Raw genomic sequence first — 20,635 nt, 5'->3', positions numbered from 1 at the left:
AACCAGCAAGGGCTAGGGGTCGCGCTCATCGACTTGCACCTGGGAGTATCGTCACCGGCTTTTTTGATTGTGGAAGAATCGAAGAAAAGAAAAATGCGTGTGACCCTGCTTATATACGGACATGATGTGGCTGTGCTATTATGAGATGATCCCACGACTTCGAGCAATCCCAACCCAGCTTCTCAGCACATAGTCCGAGAACTGGCCCACTTCCGATATATATGACTCGATATGTTTTGCACCGCTCAGTAGTTCGTCAAGGAAAGCGTGTGCAGATGAAGGAGAAGTAAGTTGATGGAGCTCTGGCGGGTTGAAATTAGACAGAAGAGGGTTATACTCAGAGAACAACGAACCAGCGGCACCGTAGACACCCATTAGCGTCGCACGCTGAGCATACCAGGATAACTATGCAGAGTCAGTTATTAAGGAATAAAAATAAGTGGGTCACACACACCCTTGTGGACGAATCGTCGGAAAGATAGCAAGCTTCGTCTGCAATACGCGCAGAATGCTTCAGTGCCGGTAGTGGATCGAGTGGGGGAATGACGCTCCACCTGGCCTCAGGCACAGAAAGCAGGGCGAACGCCTGAGGTTGTTAAGCCTCTCTTTCCAAATTACCTGCCCAAACACGTACCTCAGGCAAATGAGCCAGAATAGACTCGTTATAAGCAAGCCGGGTGTGAAGCGCGTCTGCAACAGATACTTTTCCTGGTATATTATGGCTCATATTCTCGATGCCAGCATCGAGCCACGCGTTAATCAACATCTTCCGGGCGTTGTCTCCATTTCCAAACAGAGCAGATACCGCCAAGTCAGACAATGGCTCCGTGTGTGGTCGACCACTGTTGTCGGCAGGCGGGAGCTGCAAGATCGAGCGTGACAGCGCAGTCCGCGTGAACCCGTACTATCCAGTCATCTCCATGAGCCTTACGACGCGTCAATACAGTTTTTTTACTTGCGGAATGAGAGGCAGCGCGAGTTTGAGCAGTTGCGTGGTGGTGGGAGGCATAAGGACCCAACAACTAACAAACGTCAACAAAAATATTTGATCCAATTATCGTGCTTGCTAGCTTTCTACATATCTAGCTAGCAGTACATGGGATATGCAGTACTTCTGACCAGCCTACTGCAGCGTCCTATCCATGATGTTGAAAGTAAACGCCAAACGAAAGTTGCGTTAGTCTCAAATCAGGCAACTGTAGCAAGAAAACTGGTGATTCAGAATGACGCTTGTCAGGAGATTGGTGTGAGGTCGTCCTGTTCCAGAATTTAGTTGAGTGTAGAGCAGTTATTAAACACGCCGCCTAACTTTCTCAGCCCGTATCAGTACACTCCAAATCGTCGAGACCGCGATGACTATATGCTAGTCCGTCGACGAGGGTCCCTGCTCCATGGCTCAGCATTCAGAACTCTTTGAACAATGTCTTTGAACTCCTTGAACATAAGTCAGCAAGACATGACATAGCGGCGATGAACGAACGGGGTCTGAATCAAAGGTTTCTTCCAGTGGATTCGTCTGCCACCATGTCCAGTTGTGTTTAGCAAGCCGAATCTCCTTGTCCTCGGGTGTTGTCAGGCTCAAGAACTCTGCCACAGCCTGTTGCGTTTCAACGGAGGCAGCCTTGTAGCCTGCTGGGGTTTGTGGGAAGTGGAGGAGAGCCTCTGATCCTTCGATTGTGCCCTTTTTGAGTTGGTAGGTCGTATATACGTGGGAGTAGACGTGGTCCCACAGGTTCTTCGAAGATATGGCCTTGGCTTCTTCTAGTCGCTATTCGAACATGAGAACTGTCCTTTGTTGGAATGCTTGCTCAACTTCACGATCCACGATTTCATTCTCAAAAGCCCGATATCGGTCGTGCGCCTCCTTCAGGTAGTCTTCTGATTCTGCCAAGTACATTCTGTTGAGGTCTTCTTCAAACTGCTCGTCCAACTCTTGGACAGCGCGTCTCCGTCGCGAAGCGTTGTCTTGTGGTCTATCAAGATACTTCTTCATGTCATCCATTCTTTCGACGAGATCTCAAGCCTGATGATATGCCAACGCGCGAAACGTACGAGGGAATCGGTCGGTCTCGTTGTGTTAGAATCCAAAGGTTCATACGGTATTGATCCATGGCTCTGAGCTTCTCCAGATCGTCCGGGTTAGGAGGGGAGGAGGGAGAAGTAGAGAGTTCTGCATCGAAGACCGAGCCATCTACAGAAGCGCTGTCCATTGTGGTGGTTCGGGTTCAAGCTCAATGTACAACGCGGTGAGCCTGATCTGAAGGTCACACTATCACAACTACAACCTACTACAACTTGTGACCTGAGTTGTCTGCTACACTCAAGTCCGAGTTCATCCTGGTTCATGCAACCTCACAAGAGTCAAGCACTCGTTTGCTATCTCTCTATTGTTTCTGCAGTCCCAAACCGACACTCAGCAGCTGCTGCAGAAAGGCGCCATGGATACCGCAAGTGTTGTTCTTTTCAACCGTCGCCACACTTGTTGTAGCTTTGTTTACTATCCTTGTTTTTTCTCTGACTCCGCATCAAACCACTGCCTGAAGAATAAGCGACAGCTCAATGACTAGTATTGTCTTGTCGTGAGCGCCAAAAACCAAGGTATCTATGCAACTGTGTGCTTGTTCTTGGACTACTATAAAGTCGACCTCTACTAGGCTGTATTTCCCTCGCCGGCCTGCGTGGAAATGGCGTACTACGAATCGCCTTTCACTGCTGGCGCGGGCCCCTCCAACCCAGCAACTCAGCTCACAAACGAAACTACCACTGCTACTAGCACCTCAACTGCCCAACAGCGTCGTCCTAAAGACCCGTCGTTTCTACGTGCTTTGACGGGATATTCTATTCCCGTGCATATAGCACACGACGAGGCCGAGAACTGCCACACCTGTCGTCTACAGCTTGTCCAAGGGGGAGAGCGCGTTGTCATCGACGGCTACCGCCCCTACCGCACTATCAACATCACAAGTCGTTACCCCACATATGAAATTAACCGACTCTATGATTTGACCGTCCATCGGCTTTTCTCAGGCGAGATTCCCTACACTTTTCTGATGTTGGGGCCAAGAGCCGGCTTCCTCTATCCCCTAGATGCCAATGGCATCTTTCACTTCATAGTCAAAGACCCGCCTCCAGGCACACCACACACCAAGTTTAGACGAGCTAACGAGCGGATGCGCGACGACACAGTGTAAGCAAGTCCCGTGCGTATTTGCATTAATCTTATCTGTGCTTGATTTAGTATTCTTCGGACTGTCAGCGGATCTGGACCGCCTGGCTTCCCGGATTTTTACGTCCGTAGAACTCCAGATGGTCGACTGAGTGTCTGTCTTGTTCATTTTTTGCCCTTCAGACTCTGATACCAATTACCAAACAACAGGTTTGGTTGAAGCCAACGAGACGCGAGGCGAAACGGAGAAACTACGGTAATCGCGGCCACGAGCTTCTTGTTTCGTATAAGCCTGGTGGTCATTGGCAGCTCACCCAACAGATGGGCTTCTCAGAGCCACCGAGTGGACACTGGAAACCTAATCTACATGACGTTCTTGATCGTATCCATGATGCTGATCGTCACGGACCGCCACCACTGAGGCCTGGGGCACAACAGGACAAACAAGCCACGATTTCATGCTCTTTTTCTCTCCAGCTCTTCTCTCGCAGCCCCAATCCCCTCCCTGTGACGCGCCATTATCCACAAACAACGATGTCAAGCCCGTTTAGATAGTTGTTTTCGCGTTGGACACTGTTCCCTTTCTGTTATCGTGACTGGTCCTCATCCTCGCTATCTTGCTGCTTACACTCTCCTTTGCCATCCGTCTCGCTATACTTACTGCAGTTGTAGTACATTCCTAAACCTGTCCTTACTGTACACTGTCCCTCCTTGAATGCGATTGCATGTTTTATTTATCACCAGGCCCCAGTCCCGCCGGAAATCGAAGTATTCTGCCCCATTGTTCGTCAATAGTACGTATAAGTAGCAAGTTGACTTTACTCACCGTCTTGTCTTGACGTCTAACTTCCTCATAGAGAAAGACCAGCAGCAAGAACACCTCGTCTTCGGCAAGCGCGGTTGAAGTCAGGTGGACCACCGGCCGTTCGGACTTGTGGAAGAGATGCGGGCGGAAAGGGATGCAGAACCGACCAGCAATCGTCTTGCCGTCTTCAATAGTAGCCTTTTCTTTCAAATCAAACTTAAAGCGGGAACACAGTGGTAAAACGCACCTTCCACTCCTCGTGCGTGTAAACAAGCTCGTACTCCTTCCTCGCCGGCGCCCACCGCCAAAACTTCTGTCTGGGAAACAAACACACGGGATTTTAGCGCGTCAACTTCCCCACGGCCTCCAGTCCAGCCCTACTTGTTGAACAGACTCCCTGTCTTGCGGCGCACCTCTTCTAGCTTCTGGCGATGCCCAAGCACCTCGATGCTCTTGTCACGCCAGTTGATAGCACCGACAACGGCGTTGGCGCCTGGCACGGGGTTTTCGTCGCGTAGAATAGTCCGGAAGCGACCTGTAGGTATATTTAGCAATTGGTTGTATAGTAACTTGAATGGCGAGCACGTCCAAACCTTTGAACTCGAACTTGGTCTCCACGGTATACATCACAGCTTGGTCGAGGACGGCACAGACTCGCGCGTTGACGATGTTAGTCTTGTTGTCAAAATAGGCTTCCATTTTTTTGTGCTAACTTTGGCTTTGGGGTGGGTGGGGACTGGGAACACTGGAGGCGACGTGATGACGAGGGAAACCGACGGAGATGAAGAAGCAGAAAATGATCAAGAGGATTGACGTTGATGGGATGATAAGATAACGGTGCGCATGATAGGGGTCAGACGCTTAACCTAGTTGTGTTATTTCCTTGGAATCTTCGATGGAATGAACGGGCTGCCATATGTGCTGCAGCCAGTCTCCGGGCTGTCCGATGCCATAGCAGCGTTTGTTTCAAAGTTGTTGCGTCGATCCAACCTCAGGCTTGTCGCTGCTGCCCAGAGCAAAGGTTTAGCTTACATATTTGCGGCTGTCTAAGTAATAGGATATCACGCTCGGATTCCGTCGACCATGGGGTTGGGGAAGAGGACTAGCACGTCTCTTTTCTTTCGGGTATGTTCTTCTCGGAAGACGTGTCCAAAGAAGCTTTGTTGAGGCATGAACCAAGTTTGTTAACCGTGACAACCTTTTGCCTCCTTGTGCAGAAGTTTGTGACCATAGCCGCCTCTCGGGGAAGTAAATATGTTGGCTCCGAGAATTTAGGGAAATAACGATAAGGGCCAATCTTGGCCAAAGACACACGAACCCGATATACAGCGCCGCAAAATGTCCATTCAGTCATCCCAGCCCTCCAACTCTCTGGCCCACTTGGCTCTCTTGGCTGCTTTCTGGTCCTGTTCACTCAAAGCCTGCCACGCGTCCCAACCACCAACAGCCTCAATCATCTCCTCCTCCCACCGCTCTTCTCTTTCCTTCTCTTTCTTCGTCTTTGGTTTCGGTGGGGGTGGGGGCGGTGGGGGTGGCGGGGTCTTTCGATTTGGATGTAACGGCGCAATTCGGGCGATTGCCGACCGCGAAAATTTAGCGTATGGGGAGTAGGTCGTAACTGGTGTGCCTGGAGCAACGCCTGCGACGGAATTTCTGCGGGGAACTGCGACGGGAAATGGCGAGCCGGGTTGTGCGTTGACTTTTCTGATCAGTTCAGTCAAGGGCGTGCTCTTGGTCCGTGCTCCAATCGAGTATCTTCCAGTCATGTGAGGTTTCGGTGTCCCTTCAGGTCTGTCGTGCTGTTTGTGATTTGTGCTCTCTGAGAGCACTTGAGAACTAATGGGTTGAACAGGTTCGTGAGGCGGGGATTGTGGTTTAGATGGAACGGCGACAGAAGGGGGGTCCTATACGAAGATGTAAGCGAGTTGTAACGAGAATAAGATAACACTTGCATCGCCGACAGCATCTTCAGAGTCGGAAACAACCGTGTTCTTGGTCTTCTTCTTGAGTGGCTTGGATCTACCTGGCAGCTCAGGACCCATATCGATATCCCCTTCATCGGGCCGTTCGACTAGATTGGCCGTTATGAAGTCTCCTTCGTCATCTTCGTCGTCCGTAATGATAGCCTTCCTTTTGCCCTTCTTCACTGCGACCTTCTTGGATTTAGGTTCCTCCGCTGACGCTACTTTGGCCTTCTTAGCGTCCTTCCCAGACGACCCTGCTCCTTGGTCGACTTCGCGCTTTCGCTTTGCGCTAACAATCGGTAGCACCAATTCTTCATCTGGCTGTGAGTCGGGAACAGAGACGGTTGATATGGGTTTGGAACGAGATGGTCCTGGGATTGGCTCGGAGATTGGGTTGGCAAGAGGCAATCGGTCACCGTCGTTGTCGTCCGAGTCTGCGACGAATTCTGCACTGGTAAATTGCTTTTCTTTCTCCTTTTCCTTCCTTTTCTTCGTGGGTTTCTCCGCGTTATCGTCGTCGCCATTCTTGGATTTCTTCGTCCGTGGTTTCCTTGGCGGCTTCTCGCCATCCGTGTCCTTCTTTTTCCGTGGCTTTTTGGGTGGTTTCACTACTTGTGCAGGGCTAGGGGAAGAAGACGGTGGCTGAGGAAGTACATTGATTGGTGGAATGCTATTATCGTCATGTAGTGGCGGTGGGTCGTTGGTGTTGGTGTTGGTGTTGGTGTTGGTCGATTCAGGAAACGGGTCAGAAGCAGGGAGTGATGAGGATGGAATAGATTTCGACAAAGGACGAGTCTTCGTAACTAACTTCTTCGGCTTGGTGAGGAAACTGAGCTCGTCGTCGGAATCAGAGGCAATTTCGATGATATCGGACTGGATGTTGGTGTTGTCGCGGAGAGAGGAGGAGACTGGGTCGACACGTTTGCCTCTGTCGCGCATCTTTACGCGGTCAGAAAGACTGCTGGAAATGGGATTCTCGGAAAAGGACTCGATGATGGAGGTGTCGGCGGCTCCCTTTCCCTTGAATTTCGGCTTCGGGCGCGGGCGCTGACCCGCTGTTGGCATTGCTGGGCTTGCGGAAGAGATTGAGTCTCTGGTTGGGTTTACTGCGAGTCATTAGCCTCGAACTTGTGTGTTTCAGTCGCGCCACCTGCCTGGAGGTAAAGGGAAGGAGGAAATAGCATCTGTAAGCGGCCGAGACGCGTCAATAAGGTGTATGGGCTGGAGCTCCTGCTCGTCGCCGCTGTCGGGAACGTCGGAATCCATGCTCGATGAAGTCGATGTGAGTGACAGTCAACAGCGCGTCCAGTCACAGCCAGTGATTGACAGCTGTGACATGTCAAAAAGAAACGCTGACCACGATTCGGAAGTTGAACAGCAATCGAGCTCAAAGCGAGCCCGTCGCTGCGCCCTCGAGTATCCGACATCCTCTTCTGGCTCCTCCCCGCCCTTTCAACAACCCACTGCTCTACTTTCGTTCTCCTATACCCCAGCCCATGAACTCGTCTTTGACGATTCTGCCTTGCGCTACTATGTCCCACCACCAGCCCGCGCCAAGCTCTCTCATGCTTATGATCGTTGGATACGTCGACCAGAAGAAAGGTCGAGGATTGACGGACTTCTCCGCGCGCTATCTAGAGCACAAGACCAAAAGCACCCTTCGCTTGCGTCGGGTGTTGGCGCTGTAGGATGGCGAGGAGTCCTTACTCGGTATGCCATCCCTGTTTTTTCCAACCACCCCTCGGCTGATGGAGCGGAGAGAGCATACTCACAGCACCCTATGAAGAGCGCGAGGGCTGGGATCTCAATGTTATGTGCGTCCAAGGGGTGTTATATCTCGAAGAGCACCGTTCGGAAGAGATGATGCGCGAAAAGTGTGTTTTCTTCTTCTTTTCTCATCCCTCAACTAATTTCCTCAGAAACGATCTTGCACCGCGCCAAAGGTTGCAGACGTATTACGGCTACGCATTCGAGTCGTATTGTACAAGTGATAGCCCGAATAGAACCAATGTTCCTCAGCGACCGGGCGATCCACCAGGCTGGGGCGGCGACGTCGATACCAATGTGCAATGGTGCAGTGTCGTTCGAACCAAGCTCGGTGATACCCGCTTGGTCATTGGCGGCGAAGTTGATTGCGTTCGAGGTAAGTTTTTTCTCCAAGAAAGCCAGCTTCCCTAAACAGAGATGACTTAGGCAAATTCACTGGCAAGACGGACACCTTTATTGAGCTCAAAACCTCGATGACAATACGAGGGGCACAGGACGAAGCTCGTTTTGAAAAGTTCGTGTTTGAAACAGCTTTCTTTTACTCTACTGACACAATAAAGGAAATTACTCAAGTTTTACATGCAATCCTTCCTCCTGGGTGTTCCTGTATGTAATTCGTCCCATTTTCGTGGCGAATGTTCAGTCTTTTATAGGAAATTATTGTCGGTTTCCGAACTCCCTCCGGCGAAGTTGTATCCACCCAACCATTCAAAACCGTCGAAATCCCGCGTATGGTACGTGGGAAGCCACACGCGTGGGACCCGACGCGATGTTTCCAGTGGGGAGACGCGTTTCTGCGCTTTCTTCGCACACAGTGTCGTCCAGAAAACGATGATGAAACACGAGTGTGGCGGGTTACGTTTCGCCCGCAAATCGGAGTTGATATAACGCTGCTAGATCGGGAAGGCGTTGATGAGGTTGAAGCAGGAGAGGAGCGAGTGGGCTTTCTGCCTACCTGGTATTGGGACGAAGTTGGGGGCAAAGGCAAACAGAAGAAACAAGACAGCCCCGGTTCAGATACAAGAGGTTGAACGATTCGACTTCAGTCTTTGGAGCAGTAGGCACAATGTCACGACTATATGGATCAAAAAGAGTATTCAAGGAATGCCATTTTTCGGGATATGCAATGCGAGGGTATTGATACAGTTTCAGAGCGATTTTGTACAACTAAAGCCAGCACCCTTATTAAGCAAGAGAGGCAAAGCCAACGGCCTCCTGATCAACATCGAAGACGGTGTAGGCGTTCTTCATGAACGAGTCACCGAGAAGCCAAACATTGGAACCGAGGCCGAGGTCTTGGGCAGCAAGAGATGCAACACAAGAGCTATCAGGATTGTCAGCAATCAGGCGTACAATTGAAACAAAGCATACCTGGAGCCAGAGGTAGTCTGACCGAGGTTGATGTTAGCAGCGGAGATGGTCCAGTCCTTGCCGCCGTAGTTGAACGACAACTTGGGTGGGGTGTTGCAGGGGTATGACTATGAGGTGATTAATAATTAACGTGGCCCTTCAACAGCATAGCAGAACGCACGTAGAATCCGTTGGTGGAATCGAAGAGCTTGGAGCCCGAAACCTGGGCGAAGACCTTCTTAACGGCGGCGGGAGGACCGTACATGATGGTGGTGCCAGAGTCGATGATGGTCTGGAATCCGCTGACGACAGTGGTTGAACCAACTTTGATCTTGGCGCCAGTTGCCTGCCAGAAACCACTCGAGGAGGCAACTGGGACATATTCGACGTCGCCAGAATACAAGCTGGGGTTGGTGCCACCGAGGTAGAGTTCAGAACCAGTCGAGGCGAGGTAGAACGAGAACACGTTGGAGTCGACGTTGCCCGAATTCTCGGCAGTGTAGAAGAAGGGGTTTTGGCCCAGGTTGGAGATGGCGGGGAATGCTAAACCGAGGATACCGTCGATCGGGTCGCCACTGAAGCTGGAGGAAAGGGTGGTCACGGGGGAGAAGTATTGCTTAGTGGCGGCAACACCGGCAACATTGACGGTATCGGTGTAAACAGGGCCACTGACGGTAGAACCGTCACCGTATTGGATGGAGAAGGTGCCCGACTTCTTGGAGCTAGTCGAGGAGGAAGAAGCGGCGAAGCGACTCTTGCTCTTGCAGACGCTGCTAGTGCAGCTGGAGGAGGGCACCCAGAGGTCAGACGAACCAGCTAAAATCGAAGATCAATACCAAGACTCAAGCGGTACCCAACTACAACAAACTTACTGTCGAAGTCGATGAGGAACTTTTGAGCAGGCGTTCCGATGGAAATCGTGCCAGCCCACTCGAGATCGTCCTCCTCGTCAGTCAGAGCCTCTGCCTGACGCTTGGCAACAGCCTGTTGGAGACGCGCCTCAACGTCAACGGGAATCTTGCGCAGTTCTTTGATCTCAGCGCCCTTGAAGCGGATGAGAGGAAATTCAGCTCAAGAAATGAATGAACCATACAGCGTTGAAAGCCTCAACACCCTTGTTCTTCTGGAGAGCAATGAGGTTGTTGCGATGCTTGTTGGCGACAACAACGCCATGGGCGATGGCCTTGTCGAGGTCGAAGACGCCATCAGCCTTAGTCAGAGCAGCGCGCCTGCCCAGAGGAATAGCGAGGCCCGCATGCGGGGCAGCGGGAGCACTGGCAACGGTGGGACCCGCAATAGCGGAGACCGCGATGGAAACAGCAAGAAGGAGAGCAGCTTTGTTGAACATGGTGAAGGAAAGTGGACACGAAGTCGACAACAAGTGGGTGGAAAGAATCCAACTGAAGAAACGGTTCAAGTTGAGCACCAGCATTTATAGCTTTGTCGGGTTCGCTGCAGCCATGCGGGAGCATAAACAGTCATTCCAGATAAGAGAGTCGTCGCGCATGCGACTATAGCAACGACAATGAGGAGAAGGAGATGCCGATCGACATGCTGGTGTCAAGAAACCCCACACTCATCACTGATCCGTAGTGCGCCGAAAATAGAACCACAACTTTGAGGCATCGCAAATGAGCGCGATCTGTAGAAGAGCAACGCAAATAGAACATGTATCTAAACTCTTCGTATGGGACCCAGGAGCTTCTCGTGGTATTTTTACTCACTCGGAAAATGCTTTCCTTGAGCGTCCGAGCTGGCCGAGAATACTGTTGAAATTGCCGCTTGAGTTGCGGCTAATTAACCTTTTAGGCGTACACATGACCATTACCGGATATAAATACCTCAACGTCGACGGCTAAGACAACACCTATTTTCGTTTCACAAGCTATCAGCATGCTTGTCCCAGAGATAGTATCAGCGTGCCCACGTTGCGCACACTGATGTTGACCGGAGACATATCAAGAAGTTTCCTAATTTGGAATCGGGCGTTCGGTGTTGTTTGTGCATGTTGACCGATCACGTCCAATCGACTCAAACTCTCACAGCCATCCTACAAGAATTGTTGCAAGAACACTGCACAATGAGTCATGAAGAGCTACGAAACGGTCATCGATATCGAACTCGGTGCCCCCGCGACAATCTGCTTCGACGACCATGCGTTCTCGACTTGTTTCCGACTTTAAACCACCTGATGAACGGATTCATACCACGATGGTTGCCACCGCCTCCAGTGATCCATTACTTGCCACTCTTGCGTATACAGCGCTGATATCGCAAATAGCTCTTGTCTTCCTAATGACCAAGTACGCGCAACCAACGCTTGAACACCCTCCGAGTCAACACGTGCTTGTCAACACAGCAAGTTCATCAAGCGATTTCTGTCTGGGTAGTGCCCAGGAGATGTACATCGAGTACGACTATGATGCCAGCTCACACTGAGGAACGAATTTCAAGAGGACAGTTTCTTAATTAACTAATAAGCGGTGACAACAAGGAAGAGAGCGTATGTCATTTTTCCTTGAATGGAATATGAGGTATTGATACAGTTTCAGAACGCTCCTTCGGCACAGCGAAAGCCAGCTGCCAACAGTCTCACGCAAGAGAAGCGAAGCCGACCGCCTTCTTGTCCACATTAAAAACAGTGTAGGTATTCTTCATGAAAGAGTCGCCGAGCAGCCAGACGCCTTCACCGAGTCCGAGGTTTTGTGCGGAGAGAGAAGCAATGCAAGAGCTTTTGGAACTGTCAGCAAAGCCGCAAAGAATCAAGCCCAACACACCTGGAACCTTCTTTGGTCTTGCCGAGGTTTATGTTGTCGGCGGAGATGGTCCAGTCTTTACCGCCGTAGTTAAACGACAACTTGGGCGGGTTGTCGCAGGGGTATGACTGTGAAGCAGTCAGTGGTTGCTGCCTCAAATAACAACACAAAATTGAACACACGTAGAAGCCGGAGGCGGAATCAAAGAGCTGCGAGCCTTCTACATGGGAGAAGACCTCTTTGACGGAAGCGGGAGGACCGTACATGATGGTAGTGCCAGAGTCAATGATGGCTTGGAAATCTTGGAGGACGGTGGTCGAGCCGACCTTGATTTTGGCGCCTGTCGCCTGCCAAAAACCGCTCGATGCCGCAACTGGGACATACTCAATGTCACCCGAGTACAACTTGGAGTTGGTGCCACCGAGGTAGAGCTCAGAACCAGTCGAGGCGAGGTAGAACGAGAACATGTTGGAGTCGACGTTCCCAGCACTATGGGCAGTATCGAAAAAGGGGCTTTCGCCTATGTTGGAGATTTCGGGGAATGCCATACCCATGATACCGTCAATCGGGTCGTCACTGAAACTGTGCGAGAGGGTGGTCACGGGGGAGAAGTGTTGCTTAACGGCGACAACGCCAGCAACATCAACGGTGTCGGAGTGAATAGGCCCACTGACGGTTGAACCATCGCCGTATTGGATGGAGAAGGAGCCCGACTTCTTGGAGCTAGTCGAAGAAGAGGATGCGGCATAACGCTTCTTACTCTTGCAGACGCTGCTGGTGCAGTTAGAGGAGGGCACCCAGAGGTCAGACGAGCCAGCTAAAATCGAAAATCAACGCCAAAAGATGGAGCGAAGAGGAACTTGCTGTCAAAATCAATGAGGAATTTTTGGGCAGGCGTGCCGATGGAGACCGTGCCAGCCCATTCAAGGTCATTCTGTATGTTAGTAAGAGGCTCTGCTTGACGCTTGGCGACGCTCTGCCGGAGACGGGCCTCGACATCAACAGGAATCTTGCGCAACTCTTTGATCTCGGCACCCTTGAGGACAATAAATGCGAGTTGCAAATTGAAAGACGATTAACCCTACCGCGTTGAAGGCCGCAACACCCTTGTTTTTTTGAAGAGCAATGAGGTTGTTACGATGCTTGTTGGCAACGAAAACATTATGGGCGATGGCCTTGTCGAGGTCGAAGACGCCATCAGCCTTAGTCAGAGCAGCGCGCCTGCCCAGAGGAATAGCGAGGCCCGCATGCGGCGCGGGGGGAGCACTGGCAACAGTGGGACCCGCGATGGCGGAGACCGCAAGGGAAACAGCAAGAAGGAGGGCAGCTTTGTTGAACATGGTGAAGGAAAGTGGACGCGAGGTCGACAGCAAGTCAAGTGAGCGGAAGTAATCCAGCTGGAGAAATGGTTCGAGTCCAGCGCCAATACTTATACTTTTGTCGAGTTCACTGCAACCCTGCGGGAGTATAATCCATCCTAGGATAAGAATTTTGTCGCGCATGCGACTATAGCAACTCGGGCGATGAGGTCCTCTGGTGTAGGGTGCATATGTCGATCTAGAAGATAATGTAAGCAAACCTCACGCGCAAGTTTCGCAGCGACTTCTGGAAGCTACGACGGCGCAATATACTGTCTGTAAGAGCCTGAGGTCAGAATGCGTCTCATCTATCCGGTAGACTAGGATTTGGATGCGGCCCGGACCGCGGAGAATTAGACTTTTAGATATTCACATGTTCAGCTATCAATATCCGTTCCCCAAAACCTATGGCCTCGTATGGCTGAGGTAGGCTGAGACATGCCCTGTTTTAATTAGCGCCACGCCAGCATGGTCCTCTTACGCTGAAAATCTCTGAAAATGCGTACTAAACACGTAGGATAGATATACCAGCATCAATAGCCCACGTTGTAAACGGTGACGCGACCGATACTCACTAGAAAGCGGCTGCCAAAAATTTCCTCATTGGGAACCGGGCGTTTCATGTTGTTTGTGCATGTTTACCTATCACTCCAGATTGACTCAGACTCTCACAGTCATTCCACGATAATCACCGCCAAAACATCATAATCACCGCCAAAACATCATAATGGCTCCGCACGATGAGCTCGCGTCGCGGATGAAGAGCTACGAGACGGCGACCGATATCCAACTCCCGGCGGACAAGCCCGCCATAATCCGCATTGACGGTCACGCGTTTTCGACTTTCACGCGTGGTTTCGAGAAACCGTTTGACGAGCGAATCCACACTGCGATGGCTGCCACCGCCTCTGACCTGCTTGCCCATTTCCCCGCAGCCACTGTCGCCTACACAAACTCTGACGAAATAACCCTTGTCTTCCCTAACGGTGTCAAAGAATTTAAAGGCCGTGTTGCAAAACTGGGCAGTCTTGCTGCTGGCCTCGCGTCAGCCCGCTTCAACCACCATCTTGTTCACACCTGCACAAAACCCGTGCCGCCAGAAAAGGTAGGCACCGCGCACTTTGACGCACGTGCCTTCACCCTCCCCTCGGTCGACGAAGTCCTCCACAATCTCATCTGGCGCGCTAAAATCGACGGGCGGAGAAACAGTATCTCGGGGTTTGGGCGGTCCTTCTTCACCACCAAACAGCTGCATGGTTTGGGCTCGAATGCGATCGTGGAAAAGGTGTTGAGTGAAAAGGGCATTGACTACTGGACGAGCACGCCGACCTGGGCAAGATATGGTACTACAGTCAAGCGAGAAAAGTTCTTGGGCACGGGAGTAGACGGGCTAACGGGCGAGCCGGTCACAATGACGCGGACCCGCATGAAAATGCAAGATACTCAGTGGTGGGAGTTCAATGAAGACAACCTCTTGCTCATAACAGACAAATTTTGGAAGTAACGTGAGGTTAGATTACATTGTGCCTCTTCTCGTTCTCTTCAGTCGTCGCTTTTTCGTCAGCATCAGCCTCGATGTCGCTCTCGCGCCGCAACTTCTCTATCGTCTCCGCCCTACGCCTGCTTCCAAGACAGAAAGCACCGCCCGGCCCATCCTGGATCGCCCGTAAAACTACGTCTTTCTCAAACAACAGCCCAATATCCTCCAGCGCCACTCCAGCTGTTTCGGGAAGGCAAACCCATGCCCAGGTTGCCATAATCAGACAGCAGAGCCCAAACAAAAGGTAGGTCCCGTAATGAATCTTGTTGAGCATTATCGGGGTCAGCTTCGACACCGTGAATGAGAATAGCCTGATAAAGATGAAACGTTAAATATCAGGCATATGCTGCAAACACGCACCAATTGACACCAATGGCAATTGACATGGCTCCTGTCCGCAGATGATTCGGCGCAACCTCACCAGCAACAACCCAAGGAAGAGGTCCCCATCCAACGCAGTAAAACACGGCATAGAGATAGACCGCAACGAGCGACACGTAACTCGATGGGACGACCGTCTTGGCTGGGTGCAAACCCGTATAACCAGCAAGCCAGAGCATCATAGCGCCTTGTCCAAACCCGCCGATGATCAAACATCTTTTACGTCCGATTCCCTCGACAGCAAAGGCGAGCACGAGTGATACTGAAATAACCTGTGGAGCTAGTTACTATGAACTCGTAGACAACGAGCCTTACAAACCTTAACGACACCATAAATACCTGTAGCAAGCAGACCACTTTTCGTGCCAGTAATTCCTAGCGAAGCGAATATTTGCGGGCTCTGCGGAAGAGTCGGCCCAAGGTTCATGTGTAGTATTTTAGACTCACGAAGTAATTGATAGCGTTTGTACCAGTGGCCTGTTGGAAGAACATGACCAGCGAGGGTATAAAGCACCTCAGCGCAATTGCGCGTGAGTCGCCAAAGTGCCGAATTTGTTGCAAGATGCCGAGTTCTTTCCTGCCTTCGAAATCTGCCCTGATTTCCTGCACTGTATCAAGTACAGTTTGATCATCGACCTTGGTGCGCGCAACATAAGCAAGACTTCTCGCAGCCTGGTCCAGCCGCCCGTGTTCAACAAGGAAGCGAGGGGATTCAGGTTGCCATGGAATGAGGAGGAGAAAGAGGATGCCGGGGAAAACCTGGACAGCAAGTGGCATGCGCCATTGCCGGTCGCTTGTTGGGCTGATATGCAACGACGCGCTGTAGTTGACAAAATACGAAATCATAATGCCAATGTTGTTGGCCAGCTGGACCATCCCAGTGCATCGCCCGCGAATTGCTTTTGGTGTGCATTCGCTGACATAAGTCGGGACAACGGCGCTAACAATGCCTACGCCAAGCCCAGCGAAAAATCTGTTGAGCCACAATTAGCCGAGCAATTGGTGTGGAAGAGGTTCGGACCGTGCAAAATAGAACACACTCAGAGCACGCGCCTCGTTAGTTCCCAGGCCTACAACAGCCTGGATGACGCTTCCGATGATATAAAACAGCCCAGCAGCAATCAGACTTGGTTTGCGTCCCCAACGGTTCGAAAAATAGCCCACACCCAAAGCCCCAAAGCTGCGACAAAGTCAATCCCACAAAAGCGGAGAAGAATGCATAGCGTACAAGCACCCGCCCTGGAGAACCGAGACGATATTGCCGCTGAAGTTGGCCTGTGCGGAGTCACTCATTTTTGTGATTCCAAAGTAGTTCTTGAACGACGGCAGGGAAATAACGCCTCCAATAATGCCTCTGCGGTTCGGTAAGAAACACAACCATCCAAAGCGAGAAAACAAACAGACATGTCGTAGCCATAAAAGACGCTCCCCATCGCGGCAGACAGAGATAGCAGATATGCATTGCGGTAGTGCTTGATTTCTCGCAGCTGGTCAGCCAACATGACTGCCCTCCTCGTTCTTGACTGTAGAGGAGGAGGTAGAGGGCACCAAGCCGCGTAACGAGTGCCATAATGATAATACTGAGTCCCGGAAACCGGACCGCTCGCCCAGCTGACCAGCGTTAGCGAGAAGGAAGGGGTCACATTTCTGTTTGTAGCCTCGAACCAGCCCCACGGTCACGAGGGAGGATTGCTTGAAGCTAGAACGATTTACGCCCTACTCCTCTGGATTGGAAGAGAAATTGATCAGAATAACAGGCTACTTATGTACGTGTGGAGTCATCAGAGTAGACGGGGAAAGGAAAGCACATGAGGAAAAGTAAGTAGACATTAAGAACCGCGTGCGGGAGAAAGATACTGGTACATGAATTGGAGTAAGAAAAACACGGCCTATTCGTGATAGAAGGAAGATTATGTAAGAAAAGACACAAATAATAAGAAAAGAAAACCGTCCAGCTCGTCAACACCTTGAATTCATTCGTTGGTTCGTAGATTGTGATTGTCGAATACACGCGCGCAGATAAGCACGAGGGAGATGGTTGGATGCGTGGGAAGAGCTGGTGATACATCATGTTGGGAGTTCCAGGGTACAACAGAGCAGCAATAGGAGGATGGAAACTTGCAGAACTGGCTCACTCTATAGCCAGTGAGTGGTGGCTTTAACTTGAGCTTTGAATGAGATCAATTCCGGCGCCGAGCGTACGATCGTCCACCCTTGGTTTGCCCGAGCTTTGGTTCATCGTCATGGCATGATGGCGCATCTGTTCCTCCTCGAACAACTTCCTGCCAACATCTGCTCGGAGCCCCAAGTTTTGCTTTTGTGTTATCGAGGCTGACCCAGTTCGCTGAGGGGCGGCTGGGACAGGGGAAGGATGCAGATACTCGTTGTAGTTGAATTCCTGTTGTTGAGGTAACTTCGGACTTTCTTGTCTGACTGGTGGCATTGTCGGAGGCGGTAATAATTGAGCCGGGGTCGGAACAACGGCTCGAGGAACCGGCGCCACTGCAATTGCGGTTGTCGGTACAGGAGTCGACGTGCGTGAGTTGCCTGGCGTTGTGCCACGCATTTCACCTCCAATACTCGAGACACTTGACGTGAAACTATCCATTCCACGACTTAGTGTCTTGGGGGCGCCGTCTGCATCAGCCATGCTTCCAGCGGTGGGGAAAAGGACGCGTCCTTTTGGCCGTGAGCCATTGAGAGCACGATACGCAGCCAGGTCGCGTTGATCTCCTTTCCGAACAGGTGACGGTGATGTTGCCAAGAACAACATCAAATCAGCCGCCTCGTTATCTGAGGGACCAGCTCTCGGGGTTCCTGTTTGAGGTGGAGGGGTTGCACTCGCTCGATGGACATCGGGGACTGTCGACGCCGAAGGCTGTGAAGCATTTGACCCCACGTGCCTGGCTGAACTTTGCGCAAAGTGAGAATACGATTGCGCTGAGCCATTGTCTGACTCGTCTAGACTGGAGCGGGGTGATGACGCGCTTCCAATCGAGGGCCGACTGTTGAGAAGGAGGGAAGTCAGGGTTGCTGCTGCCTTCATATCCACATCACCATCAGCATCGACTTCGTTGACGCGCCGTTGTTTCTGTTTTCCCTTGTCGAGGGAGCGCTTTGCTTTCCGCTTTTCGAGCTTTTCGTCTGTCCGGCTCTTATGACTGGCGCGTGTGCCCTCGGCAATGCTGCGGGATGCCACCTTGCTTTGGCGTGTTCGTGGCGAGGCTGGTGGTCTCGAAGATGCTGTAAGTGGTGGGTCGTTGGCATTTAAGATTGTCCTGGCTTGTTGAGCAGGTGGGGGAGCGAGAATGGACGTGAAGAGGGTCTGGGGACGCGTTGAATCCGTTCCGCTTCCACCGGCTGTCGTTGGATAGTACTTGGCCGCGGAGGGCGGTGCAACTATTTGGCCCGACGTTGAACCAGGTCGACGAAGAGGCATCGAGCCAGAGGCAGATCCCTGGGTCGCTGGGTTGTTGTAGTAGTTATTCCCGCCAGGAGATTGGCCTGGGTAGCTTGCGGCAGACGCCGAGGCCTTCCGTTTGGCGGCCATGGTGCGCGCATATACCTGAATTTGGCTCTGTGATTGAACCTCGAGGTCGCGCAGGGGCATATGGGCAATGTTGTGGGTTGCCTTATATGAGGCATAAGAGAGACGCGTCCGAAGGCTACGGGTTATCTGAGCAACAGTCAGCATCGTGTAATCGGTGAGCAAGGGATGGAGGAAGAAGGGGGTAGCCGAAAAAGCGCGGTTGAGGAGGCATCGTCGGTTGTCGCGGGGGTAGGGGGGAATGAGCCAAGACGCGTCTCGAATGCTTACATTAGATATCTCTGCACGGGCCTTGAACTTCTCAATCGCACGCTTTCGTTGATCAGGCTCGGTAGATTGGCTGGAGAGGGGACTGAGAACGACTGTGCCCGAGAGAGGAGCCTGAGGAACTGGGGAAGGAGTCGTGGCAGAAGATGATGGGCTAGCCATCGCGTGTAGCTCAAGCGTTAGCAAAACTCCGCTGTCGGTTGTCGTTTTCAGGGAGACGGTCGTCGGCGCGAAACGAGGGAGGGCGGCGTCGCGTCTCACCTCTGAACGCGAAGGGAGAGTGACAGTTGTGATGCGTGTGACTAGAATCAGTCACGCGGCACATCAAATCCGTCAGAAACTGTGCCTAATCGGGATGTACGTTGCCAATTCAGGCGTCGCCATCCTCACATCTGACCACGAGAGACTTCCCTCGCCGTGTTGCGGCTCGCACCAAGTTGCAACATCGCATCAGCCATCGATCACCGCCTTTCAATTATGCACCCAGCTTCGCTCACCAAGTATCATTGCACCCATATGGTCCCATTGAGTGACACTGAAACCTGTTGGACACTCAAACGATCGTCCTCAAAAGCATACTAGTCGCCTCGGTCATTATCCAATTGACCACTAGTTCCAGACTACAATGTATTCGTTCGGTAGGTATCGCTATTTGAGATGGTACACAACAATAAAAGGAAAGGCATCTCGAGCAAGAGAAAGAGAGAGAAAAAATTTAGTCGTTAATTTTCGTGTTCCGATTGGCTACGCGTCGTCCTTCTTGTGAGTGACCGTTCCCTTGACACGACTTCTCATGGCAGCTGCTTTGGGAGCTGCAGTTGGACTTTTGCCGCGCGCGACTTCGACGGCGCGGCGGGTTGGACTACCATTCTTCGGCGTGGAAACTGTGTGCTTCTTGACTTTGAACAACAGTTTTCTAACACCTCGTTCGTCTGGCTCGAAATCCGGATGTTCGGGCGGCAAGAGTGAGTTTGGATTCTCATCCTTAGCCTTGTCGTAGTATGGGTTGGGAAATTCGCGTTTAACACCTCGACTGCAGTGGCCATGTTATTAAGCTGACTGGTGATAAGACAATGAACGTACTAAACAAAAGTCATGGTCGGCTTTTCGTCGATCACGCTCGGTGCACTGGCTGGTGCCACTTCGAGTTCGCCATCCAGTGGCGTTGCAAGGAATGGGTTGTTAGCCTCGTCACGAGGAAGGTCAAGCTTGCGACGTTTCGCAGGTGGCGTGGAAGGTGGTGAGGTTGAAGTCGGTTGCGGCACCCGCACTTTCTGCTTGACCCGTGGTTTGGGTTTACGATGGGAGGGCGGCGGAGAGACGGGAAGAATGAAGGTTTGCGAGCTGGCCTGTTGGAGTCGTCTATACACCAACGGATGGTCTTGGTCCTCGGTTTCACCATTGACAGGCTCAGACTTTGGTTGGGTTTGGGACCGCCAAAACGCCTCCTCCTCTTCAGCTTCCTTTGAAAGCCGTTCGTTTATGTCCGGAGCCTCATCGCTAGCCTCGTCAACCGAGCTAAGTCCTTCGTCGTCACTGTGAAGAGATCTGGTTCGTCGTTTGCGTTTTGTGACTGTACGCGGCGGGGTGGGTAGAGACGATGCCACCGAGACGGAGCGTTTCAGTCGCGGTGGGGAAGACGGTATCGCAACTGGAGACGAGTCCAGACGCGCAGATATCGTCGGCATTGGGGGGAGAATGGAAGGGGGGAACAAGAGACGCGACTGGTCTTAT

At 51.7% G+C, this 20,635-nt stretch overlaps 12 protein-coding genes across 12 annotated transcripts; 3 read left to right on the top strand and 9 right to left on the bottom strand.

Annotated features, from left to right (window-relative positions):
- Positions 1 to 138: 138 nt before the first annotated feature.
- On the bottom strand, positions 139 to 1,009 carry MIND_00261100 (Ubiquinone biosynthesis protein; the record flags this gene model as incomplete). The annotated part of the gene is made up of 5 exons (XM_037359488.1): positions 139 to 302; positions 354 to 405; positions 455 to 586; positions 635 to 904; positions 956 to 1,009. 5 exons carry the CDS (start codon positions 1,007 to 1,009, stop codon positions 139 to 141), a joined length of 672 nt encoding a protein of 223 aa, XP_037224583.1.
- A 347-nt stretch (positions 1,010 to 1,356) lies between these two features.
- MIND_00261000 (uncharacterized protein) lies at positions 1,357 to 2,210 on the bottom strand (the record flags this gene model as incomplete). The annotated part of the gene is made up of 4 exons (XM_037359487.1): positions 1,357 to 1,434; positions 1,481 to 1,768; positions 1,814 to 2,003; positions 2,053 to 2,210. 4 exons carry the CDS (start codon positions 2,208 to 2,210, stop codon positions 1,357 to 1,359), a joined length of 714 nt encoding a protein of 237 aa, XP_037224582.1.
- Positions 2,211 to 2,684: 474 nt separating this feature from the next.
- MIND_00260900 (uncharacterized protein) lies at positions 2,685 to 3,721 on the top strand (the record flags this gene model as incomplete). Its single annotated transcript, XM_037359486.1, has 3 exons — positions 2,685 to 3,187; positions 3,239 to 3,320; positions 3,377 to 3,721. 3 exons carry the CDS (start codon positions 2,685 to 2,687, stop codon positions 3,719 to 3,721), a joined length of 930 nt encoding a protein of 309 aa, XP_037224581.1.
- A 182-nt stretch (positions 3,722 to 3,903) lies between these two features.
- MIND_00260800 (uncharacterized protein) lies at positions 3,904 to 4,670 on the bottom strand (the record flags this gene model as incomplete). The annotated part of the gene is made up of 5 exons (XM_037359485.1): positions 3,904 to 3,939; positions 3,993 to 4,169; positions 4,219 to 4,288; positions 4,353 to 4,506; positions 4,565 to 4,670. 5 exons carry the CDS (start codon positions 4,668 to 4,670, stop codon positions 3,904 to 3,906), a joined length of 543 nt encoding a protein of 180 aa, XP_037224580.1.
- A 647-nt stretch (positions 4,671 to 5,317) lies between these two features.
- MIND_00260700 (uncharacterized protein) lies at positions 5,318 to 7,000 on the bottom strand (the record flags this gene model as incomplete). Its single annotated transcript, XM_037359484.1, has 2 exons — positions 5,318 to 5,875; positions 5,933 to 7,000. The coding sequence occupies 2 exons, from the start codon at positions 6,998 to 7,000 to the stop codon at positions 5,318 to 5,320; spliced, it is 1,626 nt and encodes a 541-aa protein (XP_037224579.1).
- A 271-nt stretch (positions 7,001 to 7,271) lies between these two features.
- Positions 7,272 to 8,733, top strand: MIND_00260600 (RAI1 domain-containing protein; the record flags this gene model as incomplete). The annotated part of the gene is made up of 6 exons (XM_037359483.1): positions 7,272 to 7,645; positions 7,699 to 7,809; positions 7,855 to 8,078; positions 8,129 to 8,216; positions 8,263 to 8,308; positions 8,356 to 8,733. The coding sequence occupies 6 exons, from the start codon at positions 7,272 to 7,274 to the stop codon at positions 8,731 to 8,733; spliced, it is 1,221 nt and encodes a 406-aa protein (XP_037224578.1).
- A 154-nt stretch (positions 8,734 to 8,887) lies between these two features.
- Positions 8,888 to 10,400, bottom strand: MIND_00260500 (Acid protease; the record flags this gene model as incomplete). Its single annotated transcript, XM_037359482.1, has 5 exons — positions 8,888 to 9,026; positions 9,074 to 9,180; positions 9,234 to 9,868; positions 9,925 to 10,096; positions 10,146 to 10,400. 5 exons carry the CDS (start codon positions 10,398 to 10,400, stop codon positions 8,888 to 8,890), a joined length of 1,308 nt encoding a protein of 435 aa, XP_037224577.1.
- Positions 10,401 to 11,644: 1,244 nt separating this feature from the next.
- Positions 11,645 to 13,148, bottom strand: MIND_00260400 (Acid protease; the record flags this gene model as incomplete). The annotated part of the gene is made up of 5 exons (XM_037359481.1): positions 11,645 to 11,783; positions 11,830 to 11,936; positions 11,991 to 12,579; positions 12,669 to 12,844; positions 12,894 to 13,148. 5 exons carry the CDS (start codon positions 13,146 to 13,148, stop codon positions 11,645 to 11,647), a joined length of 1,266 nt encoding a protein of 421 aa, XP_037224576.1.
- Positions 13,149 to 13,893: 745 nt separating this feature from the next.
- MIND_00260300 (Thg1 domain-containing protein) lies at positions 13,894 to 14,670 on the top strand (the record flags this gene model as incomplete). The annotated part of the gene is made up of 1 exon (XM_037359480.1): positions 13,894 to 14,670. The coding sequence occupies one exon, from the start codon at positions 13,894 to 13,896 to the stop codon at positions 14,668 to 14,670; it is 777 nt and encodes a 258-aa protein (XP_037224575.1).
- Positions 14,671 to 14,677: 7 nt separating this feature from the next.
- On the bottom strand, positions 14,678 to 16,706 carry MIND_00260200 (MFS domain-containing protein; the record flags this gene model as incomplete). The annotated part of the gene is made up of 7 exons (XM_037359479.1): positions 16,492 to 16,706; positions 16,316 to 16,441; positions 16,109 to 16,267; positions 15,535 to 16,060; positions 15,407 to 15,487; positions 15,067 to 15,359; positions 14,678 to 15,017 (listed from the first exon to the last, which is right to left on the bottom strand). The coding sequence occupies exons 1-7, from the start codon at positions 16,587 to 16,589 to the stop codon at positions 14,678 to 14,680; spliced, it is 1,623 nt and encodes a 540-aa protein (XP_037224574.1). The 5' UTR covers positions 16,590 to 16,706.
- Positions 16,707 to 17,245: 539 nt separating this feature from the next.
- On the bottom strand, positions 17,246 to 19,063 carry MIND_00260100 (uncharacterized protein; the record flags this gene model as incomplete). The annotated part of the gene is made up of 1 exon (XM_037359478.1): positions 17,246 to 19,063. One exon carries the CDS (start codon positions 19,061 to 19,063, stop codon positions 17,246 to 17,248), a length of 1,818 nt encoding a protein of 605 aa, XP_037224573.1.
- A 582-nt stretch (positions 19,064 to 19,645) lies between these two features.
- Positions 19,646 to 20,589, bottom strand: MIND_00260000 (uncharacterized protein; the record flags this gene model as incomplete). Its single annotated transcript, XM_037359477.1, has 2 exons — positions 19,646 to 19,934; positions 19,985 to 20,589. 2 exons carry the CDS (start codon positions 20,587 to 20,589, stop codon positions 19,646 to 19,648), a joined length of 894 nt encoding a protein of 297 aa, XP_037224572.1.
- Positions 20,590 to 20,635: the final 46 nt, after the last annotated feature.

The sequence above is a fragment of the Mycena indigotica genome, assembly GCF_014461135.1.
Source record: "Mycena indigotica strain 171206Taipei chromosome Unknown Mind.scaff0002, whole genome shotgun sequence".
NCBI classification, from domain to species: Eukaryota; Fungi; Basidiomycota; class Agaricomycetes; order Agaricales; family Mycenaceae; genus Mycena; species Mycena indigotica.
Note: the sequence above shows the minus strand (reverse complement) of the source record. Positions and strands in the feature narration are given on the sequence as shown.